At 33.9% G+C, this 12,837-nt stretch overlaps 2 protein-coding genes across 2 annotated transcripts; one reads left to right on the forward strand and one right to left on the reverse strand.

Moving 5' to 3' along the window:
* The first annotated feature begins 706 nt into the window (after positions 1 to 706).
* On the forward strand, positions 707 to 1,840 carry LOC131662675 (thylakoid lumenal 19 kDa protein, chloroplastic-like). The gene has a single exon (XM_058932521.1). It carries the CDS (start codon positions 785 to 787, stop codon positions 1,523 to 1,525), a length of 741 nt encoding a protein of 246 aa, XP_058788504.1. The 5' UTR covers positions 707 to 784; the 3' UTR covers positions 1,526 to 1,840.
* Positions 1,841 to 2,815: 975 nt separating this feature from the next.
* LOC131662674 (uncharacterized) lies at positions 2,816 to 11,329 on the reverse strand. The gene is made up of 9 exons (XM_058932520.1): positions 10,755 to 11,329; positions 9,815 to 9,915; positions 9,361 to 9,721; positions 8,059 to 8,910; positions 7,737 to 7,791; positions 7,466 to 7,527; positions 7,249 to 7,355; positions 6,961 to 7,048; positions 2,816 to 3,513 (listed from the first exon to the last, which is right to left on the reverse strand). The coding sequence occupies exons 1-9, from the start codon at positions 10,887 to 10,889 to the stop codon at positions 3,196 to 3,198; spliced, it is 2,079 nt and encodes a 692-aa protein (XP_058788503.1). The 5' UTR covers positions 10,890 to 11,329; the 3' UTR covers positions 2,816 to 3,195.
* Positions 11,330 to 12,837: the final 1,508 nt, after the last annotated feature.

The following is a 12,837-nucleotide window of genomic DNA, read 5'->3' on the forward strand; positions in this document are numbered from 1 at the left end:
GTCATTCTGCCCCTTGAGATTGCTTTCTTAAAAAAATTGGCACTATCTATGGGTTGGATGTGATTCTATGCTGGTTACTCTTGCTTTTAATACCCCTAACATCATTCCTACTAACCTCAGAATTAGATGGAACCATTGTTTATAAAACTTAAATATGTGAGTTCTTTGATTTCTCATATTTATAGAGAAAGTAACCATTGTACAAATACTCTTGCTAATTTAGGATTATCTTTATCTAAATTTACTTTGTAGACTTCACCTCAAATTATAGTTAAAAAAGGTCTAGTCAAGAATAGAATTGAACTCCTCTACTAATTTCTTGGTGGGTTTGGCTTAACCCCCACTTTTTGTAATCCATTTTTTGTTTAATAATATATTTTTTGGATTAAAAAAAATCGTTTTAAGATCATTTTTAAAAAATCAATTTGTAGTGTTTGGAACTGCGTTTGCAATGTCAATTCAATTTCACATTCCAATGCACATTTTAACGTGATTTTCAAAAACTACAAAGGTTAGCTTCCACGTTAACGTGAATAGCAAACGTGCTTTTGGCATTTTTGATGGTTTACCAAACATATACTAAAACATAAAGCTCTAGTGTCAAAGATTAACATCCGGTGGCACTTTTCTATTGGCAGTGAGCAACTAACCCAACCATCCACGTAACCCAAACCTTTCAAATTCTCTATCCTCAATAGATAAGAAAAAAATCCACACATTATTTTTTTCATCTTTCAATGGACACCAAAACATAACAACAAACATATCCAAAAAAAAAAAAACAATGGCCACCATTTTCTCATCTCCACCACCCATTTTCCCCTCCTCCACCACCACAACCACCACCGCCACGACCACCACCACAACCACCACCATCTCAAAACCACTCATCTCCTTCAAACACCAACACCCACTACTAACCACCACCTTAACAGCAACAGCCACAGCAGCAGCCATAGCCACCATTCTCACAACCTCACCCCCCTCCATAGCAGCAGAATCATCACCCCCCTACAATCTCTACTACGGAACCGCCGCCAGCGCCGCAAACTACGGCGGCTACGGCGGCAACTCCAACAAAAAAGACTCAGCCGAATACATCTACGACGTTCCAGAAGGCTGGAAAGAGCGTTTAATCTCAAAGGTCGAGAAGGGTACAAATGGAACAGACAGTGAGTTCTATAACCCAAAGAAGAGAACAGAGAAAGAGTATCTGACTTACCTTTCTGGGTTTCGCCAGTTAGCTCCAAAAGATGCTGTTTTGAACAACTTGGCTCTCTCTGATGTGAATTTGCAGGATATTATTGGTAGTGCTGATAATGTGAGTTCTGAAGAAGTGAAGGATGATAAGGGTCAGGTTTATTATGTTTATGAGATTGATGGGGTTGGTTTTCATAGCTTGATTTCTGTTACTTGTGCTAATAATAAGCTTTATGCTCATTTTGTTAATGCTCCTGCTCCTGAGTGGAATAGAGATAAGGATGTTCTTACTCATGTTCATAAGTCTTTTAAGACTCTTGGGTAATTGTTGTGTTTTTAATGTATAGATAATATGGTTGGACAATAATGGATATTCTGTGATGATGAGAATGGTGTTTTATGGTTAATTTGATATGATTCTGTTGGTGGTGACTTCAGGGTTTCATTTTCAGGCTCTTCTTTAGGTCATTAATTATGTTTATAGCCGAATTAGATCTCAACGTAATGATGACATTCCTTTTGGTCACTTTTTTTCTACAATTTTTCCTCTTCTTAAGTGATAGGGCTAAGCGTTGTGATCTTCTCCATTTTCTAAAGAGAAAGTTCCATTACTAATATTTATAATGACAAATTCCAAAAACATATGCATTATACACTAAGGATTTAGTATTGGAGTTCTCCATTTTTCTAAACCCCTACAACTTTAGGGTAAGTATACGAGTGGTTTTGCTAATCATAATGATAGACATTTTTATTCATATTTCAACAATTATGAAAGAATTAAAGAAAAATAGTTTTTTTTTTTAAACTTGAAAATGGTTTTTTATGTAGATTAAAGGCGAACACATGCACTCTTTTCACCTATTGTGGATGGATCGAGTGTTTTGTGTTGATTCTACGATTGATTTTAGAATGTGGTTTTTGGTGTTTCTTTATGGGAATTTTGATTGTCGATGATGGTGGTTCTATTGTTTAAAGATCTCAACAGAATCCCAAGGAGTGAGATTTGTAGCTTGTTGGACTTTTTTCCAGTGGTGTTCTTATTGTTCATCTTTTTTGTGCTTTTTTATTTTCATTGCTTTATCTTTGATTTTCTTTTGGTGATTAGTTGGGCACATCTAGTGCAATCTAAAAATTTATGTAATCCAATGGTTTGCCATCTTTTTATATTATAGATTATTATCATCCAAATCCTCTTAAATTTGCTTCTTTTAGGTGCTTAATTTCAGATACATAATGTAATTTCATCCCTGAACACAATTACACACAATGTGCCATAAAATATGGAAACATTATCGACAACAATATCATGAAATAGAATGGGAAATAAAATGAAATTTTCTTTAATAATGAAATTAAACTCATTAGGTTTGATTGTGTACATAATAAAGGATAAAATTTTCTATAACAAAGCTGAAATAAAATTCTACAAAAATAACAAGAAATAAAACAAGTAGTATTTTTCCCCAAAAACTTGAATCCATTTTGAGAAATGCAACTTAACTGAGTAAAAGAAGAAGAAACCACCGTCAACAGCAAATACACAACTGTAACATTACAGAAAGAATAAAATGATTATATTAGCAATAGCAATGAAGTAAATGAAGTCGTCCAATGAAACTCAATTTTTTCCTTTTTCCTTTTTTTTTTTCTTATTAAATCTTTCACCGATGACACTTACAAAACAAGACAAAAACCAGAGAAACACTCTCCAGCAATAAACATCCTCCTCTTCTGTAGTAACTTCAGCCGAAGACCAAAAATAGACATTATTTAATGCAGTTTACTACCTAAATAGATATCTTAGTATCTAAATATTCAAATATCCTCCATGTACAGAAGAAATATTCAGAAATTAATCCAGCTGTCTCCTTACATTAATATATTTTTTTTACCAATTTATATGATATAAGACATGAAGACTCTGGTTTAACTTTCGGTTATCACCATCTCAATATTAGAATTATGTCGTACCCAAGCCTCACGATATTTGAATTATGTCGTACCCGTACCCAAGCCTTCTGGCTTAGATGGTGTTCTAATGTAGGTGAGACCACGAGGAGTAGCAGGTGTTGTAAAATTGCTGGTATTCACTGATGAACCACTGTCGGCTGGATTAGTCGGAGCACCTCGCTTCCATTGCATGCTCCTTGCACCCAGTTTCATTGGAGGCCGAGGTCTAAATGAACCAGGCATACCTCTTGCAAAGGGTGGTCTGGGAAACCTAGCAGTAGGAAATGGAGATCCCCTAACAACTCGTGGCCATGTTGTGGTTGGAGCAGATTCTTGAGGGGCAGCACTTTTCTTTACCACCTGCAGTGAAAAAGTAAATGCAAATAATTTAGTTCGTGGAAGGCTATTGTGATCAACGTATCCAGCACAAGATTTTAAGTAGGATCAATAGGCCGGATGGTGAATGATCGTAGCATGGCATGTAAGATCATACCGAAGGAAAAAATTATAAAATACACAGACAAAATAACCTTAAAATCACAACATTCAAGCAATTTAACTAATAATTCATAACCATCGTTACGTAAATGAAGCACTGGTTTTCCACTTAAAGGTAAATCAAGGTTTTTTAATTAAAAACTTGACTCAGTTAGACAGGCCCAAAAAAATCCAGCACGTTTCTTTAACGATCTTGCTTCAAACGATCTGTGAACGTAGCACGCTTTGGCAGTCATGGCACAACACCCAATCTTGACTACACGGATCGTCTTACTTGATACTTAATCCCTCAAGTCTGAAGTTCATGCTAATCACAAAATTTAGTTATCAGCAATCTTCTTAATCTATGTCAAATAGGAATTGTCTACATACAATTGTACTCAAGTTTTCTGAGTGCAATTGGAAGAGGAATTTGACTATATAGGTAACCTAATTCTACAATGTTAGCACAACACACCAAAATGATCTCACGAAGTGCGGACCATCGAAATACACCTAGTCAGGCAGCCATTGATCATCACAAAACTCCTTTTCTAGAGTGAGAGAGGTTTATGTTTTCCTCAATCAGATTCTCAAGAACTTAACTGACAGAGAGCAGGAAAAGGACAACAGGAAATTGATAACAGAAAGAAAGGCATTGTTGGCACCCATGGTCTCACGAAAGAGATTGCAGGGATACGTGAAAGTCATCTGGAAACAAGACTCAAAACATTAGATGTTTGAAATATGGGGGAGAAGCAATGGATTTTTTGGGATGAAGGTTGCAACATACTACACCTGCAGCTTGACCATGGCAGAGGAAGCCTCTGATTTGGAGCGATCTAGAGGAAGTCTCATCTATGGATCTTTCATACAACCCCATCAAAGGTGGCGTTGAGAAGGTTCAACAATCACAATAACAACAATCAAGCTTTATCCCACTAAGTGGGATCAAACTACAACATAATATTCCATAAAAAGTTATGTTTCTATCCAATTCATTAATCTCGAAATCTATCTTAATAGTTTCTCTTATAGATTTTCTAGGTCTTCCTCCACCTTTAGAGTTTCGACTATTCTCCTCGGATCTACTCTCCTTACAAAATCCACAACTATGTTGTCACTAGCATGCTATGCACCGCAATAGCGGAATGCCGTATGTTGTCAATAGCATGCTATGCATCGCAATAGCAGAATGCCGTAGGTTGTCAATAGCATGCTATACACTGCAATAGAGGAATGCCGTAGGCACATAAGAGTAGTAGTGTATGGCACAATGCTATTGGTATGCCACAAATAATCATCCCGCTCTTCTTCCTACTTTTAGTTCATTCTGCTTTATTCTTCTTCTCTGCTTTAGTTTTATTACTACTCTATACTTTAGGTTCTTGAGTCTTCACAATAGCGGTTATCATACTACCCGATATTATCCACAGGTCTTCTCACTACATTCCCAGACCACCTAAGCCTAATTTCCACTATCATTTCTACTATTGGTGCTACTTCAACTCTCTCTAATTTTGTCATTCATAATCCTATTGTCTAGTTTTACCACACATCCAACTGAAAATCTTCATCTCTGTTACATGCTCAGTTCATTTCTACTATTGGTGCTACTCCAACTCTCTCTAATGTTGTCATTTATAGTCCAACATTTTGTACCGTACATCACTACTCTTACACTTATGCATGAATCGTTTCAGGACTCAGATACAGAATGAAATTTAAGGCAAGGCTGTTTAACACTACCAAACTACTCCCTCTGTCTCATATTTTGTGTTGTTGTCTCATATTTTGTGTTGTTCAAGGTAAAGCACGCGTCTTAAAAATTTATTAATTCAATCATATATGAGATGTAAAATATTATTTGCCAACTAAATGTCCTGAATAAGAATTAGGTAGAGTGACATTAATTAGTAAGTATAGTTGAGATATAAATAAGGGTATTATTGAAGAAAAGATTAATAACATTTTGATAATCTTAAGTTATTGTTTTTAAAACATATAAAAAGTACTCCAAACAAGACAATTTATGAGACAGATGGAGTAACAAACAACTAGTTGACCACTCAAACTGAATCAACCGGATTAGCTCCCAATAACATAGAACTAGAGAAACCTAGTATTTATGATAAAAATAAGCACCAATTACAGAATAGGCTAGTAGAGCAATGGAAAACTACGAAGGTGAAAAATCCTCCTTAACCTAAGGCCCCAACTGAGAGAGTGGTTAGATCTTCTCTACTTAGATAGAGGCAATAGATAGGGTATGACCGGAGTGCATAAGTACCTATTTCCATACTTGTGTCTTTAGAAAACAAACTACATGTCTCCTCAATACCCACATGGATAAAAACTTCAATAGGAATTGCAAACCCTGGTGAATTATTTGCAATGGGACAATAGGAACTTGCTACAAGCACTCTCTCCAACTTATTGATGTCATTAAACTCATTCGGAAAAAGAATTTTAAAGATTAGCCAATCAAATTCAAATCATAAATTAACATAATCCAAATATCATTAAAAAATATCTAATCTAAAACTAAAATTATACTCCCTCCGTCTCATAATAAGTGTCCTATTTGAGTTTTGCGCGGTTCTTAAGAAAATGATTGGATGTGTTGGTTTTAATGATAAAGTTAATATCATTTACTAAAGTACCCTTATTTCGTATAGGTAGTAGAGTAGTTGAAAAACGTAAAAGTTAATAAATAGGGGTATAGTAGTGGAAAAAATTAATAAATGTTGAATTGGTTTTCTAAAGAGACATTTATTTTGAGACATGAAAAAAAAGCAAATGAGACACTTATTATGAGACGGAGGGAGTAAAACATAAAACATATGGTGTGGACATAGGTGGATTAGGTACTATAGTACCTACATCTGAAAATCTTGTGAACAATTGCCCATTTCTATAACCACGTCCTTTTTTATAGGTACAAAACCTTGATCACAGACAAATTTTTCTGTGCCCAAGTCTGAGTGGCATCCCATTTCCTCTACAATACAGTCACATCTTAGTACCCTACCTTCTAGCTACCTAAACTTACAACTCCTCATGACTATTAAGGACTGGGCCACCTCCATAAAATGGCAACTATAGAAATTGGCAATCTCAAATGAAAAAGGTATTAAACAATGTGAGAAAATTGGAGGGGAGATGTAGAACCTCTAGATAACTAAGTCTGTCTGTTTCTCAGGAAGATTGTATTCTAAAATTGTGCTACAACTTACCACAAAAGTAACAGAATGCATTTGTGAAAACACGTTTATTCCCCTAGGGGCATTAATTCAAACATGTGTCGAAGTAGCAAGCTGAGAATAATACCTTGAGAATTCGTGACATGAAAGAAGTGCCATCTAGAGATAGTGCATTATCTGCTGCTTCTTTTAGCATGAATTCAACCAAAGCTGCCCTGCTCAAGTAAACACAAATTAAAATAAAGTTGCAAACAAAGTGAGCTGAATATATATATATATATATATATATATATATATATATATATATATATATATATATATATATATATATATATATATATATATATATATATATATATATATATATATATATATATATATAAAATGAGCAATGCAAACTATCAAAACACCTTACCCTTTTGGCTGCCCAGTTGCAGCATCAGTAACTATGATCACTTTCAACACTTCCCCAAATTTATTAAAATGCCTAGACAAGCCATCTTTAGTAGCAGCAAAATGAACCTATGACAACCAATACAGTAAAACATCAGAAATCAAACAAACCCAACCCAAAACTGACCTTTCAGGCCTCTCCCCTCACCCACCCAGAACAGAGGAGCAAGAGTTATTACATTGCTAACAAAAATTGTTCTGGAATCCACATCTTCTAAAGGACGACCGGCAACACTAGAACCTGAGAATGCACAAGATGCAATTAGTTCTACATCAGATAAATGCATGAAGTTTTCAAGAGATAAATAACATTATATGATTGAAGATAAATACACTGTATAACAAAATGGTTAACTGTACAAAATACCCATCATCATTAACAAAGTATTTAACCAGCCAAAAATACTATTCGGCAACAAGAGTTTCCACTACTAAAGATTTAAAACTCACCAGTAGTACCGTGTGCCTTGATTGACTCGTTCTGAACATCAGGAGCAATGTTTACCTATCATATGTCATACCAAATGAAAACAATCAATAACTATACAACCAGGCATGTTATACTTTTTGATGGTTCATGTAAAACAAATTCAACCCCTCCATAATGAATTTAAGAGATTTAAGTGATAAAACGAAAAAAATTATTATAAAAAAAAAAAGTTAAAGGAGTGAAGTTGAGAAAGATATAAATTTCAAATAGGAAAATCTATTATACACTAATTTTAAACAGAAAACCAGTATCTCAGAAAGTAAGCATAAAAGAACATCTCACATTTCCATTACTAATTTTCGTTGCTTGTGTATTCTCCTTCACCAGTTGCATGTTCGATCTGGGACCTCCAGTTTCATTGCCTAAAGTTTTATGACCATTAAATTCTGCAACCACTCTTGGTTCCTGATACTGCTCCGGCTTCCAAGTATTTACATTAACAGAAATATTCACTATTTTACGGGAAGTGTTGCGTGCAGCGGCAGATTGGTCCTGTTCTCGATTCTGATTTAGACGCAAACTATCGCCAGCATTTTTTGCTACGCTATACTGCTCCATGAGTGAATCATTGCCCCTGTTTCCAACAGATGAGCTGATTTGAGAAGTTCCAGTCACCCCACGGCCTATGACATTTAAATCATGACACCCTTCATTATCTGAATTAGAATCATTATCTGAATTAGAATCAGAAGGAAAACCAGTTTCATGTTCAATCATAGTTGTATGTGTCGCAAATTGCCCATCGTAATCAGTTCTTGGAAGATGCATCGATTGATTTTTCTCCTGCTGTTGATAATCAAGTTGGCTGTTATCAGCTGATGAATCCATACCACAACCAAGTCTATCAAATACACTTCCTGAGGATTTGGACTTCACATCCTCTGCAGCTTCCGCCACGGCCTTAATCACTGTAGCCATTGCATTTGGCACCCTGGCAGTGGGCTGCACACGCTGATAATGTTCAACCAGAGATGAATCACCAGAGGATGTAGAAACTACAGATCGAAGACGTTTTAAGGAAGGCTCCACTGATGTGCCAAGATTTGATGTCCTTGAAGTACCCACTGCATCTCGAACTGCAAACTGAAGCAGCCGTCGAGAAGCTGCACCAGTTACTTCTGAGGCAACACCCCGCTGTTGAAATTACCCAATTAGAATCAATGAGTACTTCATTATTTTATCGAGAAAAAAAACATACACATCAAATGAAGAGGAAAATCAGAAGAAAAAAATTTAGTGATTTTATTTGCATAAGAATAGCATCTGTTTTCTCTCAGTTTATAGTCATGGAAAGAGACACTAGAATCCATCTATGTGAGCACAAATAGAATATAATGGCTAAGACTCATGCAATATATGCATTTCTCCTCCATGAGTTACACCAATCTAATCAATTTAGGAAAATGCAAGACAATGAATAATTAGTGAGATAATAGTTAAGTCAACAATAAACTTCACCCTTCAATTGCATAAAGTTGTCTCTCACTTATACAAATTAGCACAATAAGCTCTATTGAAACCCCTTACTAAATGAACTTTAAATTGAATAAAGTATGTGTATAATATTGCAGCAGTAGTTCAAACCTTAGTCCTATGTTTTTCATCAGTTCGGCCCCTTTTCCTCTGAACTGTGGATTCAGGTTTGGGAGATGGTGACCTTGGACCATGGTCAACTTTTCGGCGGACTTTTTCATCTAAATGAGCAATGTCAACCTTGGAGCTGCTGATAGTAGGTGCTCTTGCTTCAGCTTCTCCCCTTCCCAAACCTTTCCAATCTTTGTTATGCCGAGTTCTAGAAAACTTATTAGAATTTCCTCTTTCTAATTTTGAATTTGAATTAACGGCAGCTTCAATTTCCGATGTAAGCTTCCTTCTGGGAGCTTCATCCTGCAATTTCTTCGGCTTTACATACAAAGCTAAATTCAAATGTAGATGATCCCACAACCTGTTAACGAGACATGAATATGAATCAGCACATAGAATTTTAGAGAGAAGATTGCATTTCTTACCAAAAAAAATTAAACTAAAGTGAAATTACCAGCACACGAAAGCATCACTTTTATCTGCCAAAAAAACATCCAACTCACTCTTTGCTTGTTCTTTACTCTTACCATTCCTCAATAACACAATAACATACTCCTGTCACATCATATAAAATATAATTCAGTTCACATGTAGACTTAATACTCAAAATCAATTCATCATGAGAAACTTTTAGTACATCTCATAGTCAATGCCTATACTCATTTTTTTAAAAAGAAATCATTGCCTATAATACATCGTTAGTGTTAACTGTTAAGTAACTAGCATGTACAATAACAACCCCCATAACAAAAATAGTATCCAGACATATTAAACAAGCTTCAAATCTTTTGGGTTATTAATATTCGCTTGGGTGTTCAGACTATAGTTTAAAGTTTTTTTTGTCGTGCATTATACAAATATCAAACAGTTGTCAACTCTAGTAAATTAAGCAAACTTAGCCACAACCATTAGGCTCAAAACATTCTATTTTAGCATTGTATTTTAATGCCCTAAATTTTGAAAGAAAGATAACAAGATAATAAAATAAAAAATGTATGACTTCTTATTCTTTTTATGAAAAAACAACATCACAGTAACAGAAAATTCTCAACCTAACTCTTTCAATTATACAACTCATACAACAAATCTCTAGGAGCCAAAATCCAAAACTATGCTATCAACATCACTAAACATAATCCAAAACTACGCAATCAACATCACTAAACATATACATTTATCATTAAATCCCAATTTCACACTCCAAAATACACAATCTCATTACATAAACCCTAACAATGCTAACAACAATAGATAGCAATACAGAAATTTTCTACATTACTCCTCTTCCATCATAAAACTAAGAGAATCACTCTTATTTCATCATATCAAGACAAACCCCCAATATCAACAACATTGCAACAATCTATCAACACTGTGTTCAACCAAAAACGTACCACAAAAGTATCATCCGAGTATTCACCCATGAATTCCTTAAGCTTCTCCTTCACAATTTCCCCCAACTTCTTCGCTCCATCGGTAGTGAAATTAGCCTCAAAAATCCGATTATCATCTCGATCAACACTCCCCATACTCAATCGCAGAAGAAAATAACCACAAACCAAACCCTAACAAAAAAAATCCCTCTCGCTATCCAAAAAAAAACGAAACCCTAACTGCGATGTAGATTACAAAAGCGATGAATTGGTAAATAGCGAAAGATACAGAAGAGATCGAATTTCGAATCGAGTTTTTTTTTTTCTTTAGAAGGAAAATGATGGAAAATATTCGGGAATCGTGAAAAAGGAACCCCGAGTTATGTACTCGCGGGGAGAGAGTGATGAAAAACGATAGAAGGTTTCATTATATAGGGAGAGTGGGTGACGAATGTGATCTACTTAGCGGAAAAATAGGAATCTCTTGAGTCGGTTAATAACCCGTATCACCGAGGAGGCACAAATAATTGTTGATTGTTGGGGATGGGAGAGTATTTAGATGTACATGGTTTTGGAGAGGTAGATTTTTTCTTTTCATTTTTTTTAAGAGAGATGTGGTATTGGTATAGTGTATTTGTAGTTGCCATGAATAAAATTGGGTAATGTTTTTTCTTTAGGTTATAAATGGACTTTTATTTCCTATAAAAAATAATGTATTCCTTTTTACTAGTTTCTAATAAATAAATAAAAACATATAATAATAAGTAATAATTATGACAACTATTTTGAAATACCAATGAACAGTCTTCAATTTGGCACAGTAACATATATGCATAGTAAATGATGAAATCTCAATACTATAAATACCACTTCGTGGTATATGTAAAACACACCAATCATTTTAGGAGAAATAATATCTCTCTGTATTCAGTATTCTTTACACGTTATCAACACGATTGTTTCTATCATAAGTGTTTACTACACTAGGTATATATTCTATACTTATCACTTGAATCATTTTATTATTTTTATTTTTTTATTTTGCCCCGGTTATAGAAAACTGGCAATCAGTCAAGTGATTTATAACTAGTGTGGCTATTTTTATTATAAACTTTGTATGGAGGTTTAAAACCCCATATACCATTACTAACATTTATATTTATATATTTACTAACTTTTATATTTAGTGGAGGTTTAAAAACCACCATATGCTGTTAGTAACTTTTATATTTAGTGGAGGTTTAAAAACCATCATATGTTGTTACTAATTTTTATATTTAGTGGAGGTTTAAAAACCACCATATGTTGTTACTAACTTTTATATTTAGTGGAGGTTTAAAAATCCCATATGCAGTGACTAACTTTTATATTTAATGGAAGTCTGAGACTCCTAATGCAAACACTAACTTTTATATTTCAATGGAGGTCATAATCACATTTGCAGATATTAACTTTTATATTCAATTGAAAGTCTGAGACTCCATATGTAAATATTCCTTTAATATTCAGTGAAGGTCTAAAACCCCATACGCATGTACTAATTTTTATCATATGTGTTCATTTACCTTATATGTTATAGATTATATTTATCTCCAACACTTATAACGGTCATGTATATATATATATATATATATATATATATATATATATATATATATATATATATATATATATATATATATTTCAACACACTTAATTTTTTTTTAATATTCTTTTAATCAACCTTTTTCTTTTTCTTTTTCCTTTTCCCCAACGGTAATATAACAATCATTTTTACCTCTATAAATACTTCAACTTCTTTCATAATTTTCACATCATTCTCAAAACATCTACCTACATTTTTTTTCAAATGGCTGATTTTCTTATTTTGCTCATCACTATCATTGTAATCATTTTTTTAATTTTCAGTTTTATTATGCATGAAGAATTAGGTAATGATTTTGTAGCTTTAATAATAATTCTCGTCTTACCATTACTTATCATAGCTTGGTTTGTTAGTAGAGGTTTTAAATAATATGTAATCATGAATTTTGTGATTGAATAAATTGATATTTCTTTTAGTTTTTAAATATTGATTATGTTCATCTGAATTATAGATATAATC

The sequence above is a fragment of the Vicia villosa genome, linkage group LG3 (genome assembly GCF_029867415.1).
Source record: "Vicia villosa cultivar HV-30 ecotype Madison, WI linkage group LG3, Vvil1.0, whole genome shotgun sequence".
NCBI classification, from domain to species: domain Eukaryota; kingdom Viridiplantae; phylum Streptophyta; class Magnoliopsida; order Fabales; family Fabaceae; genus Vicia; species Vicia villosa.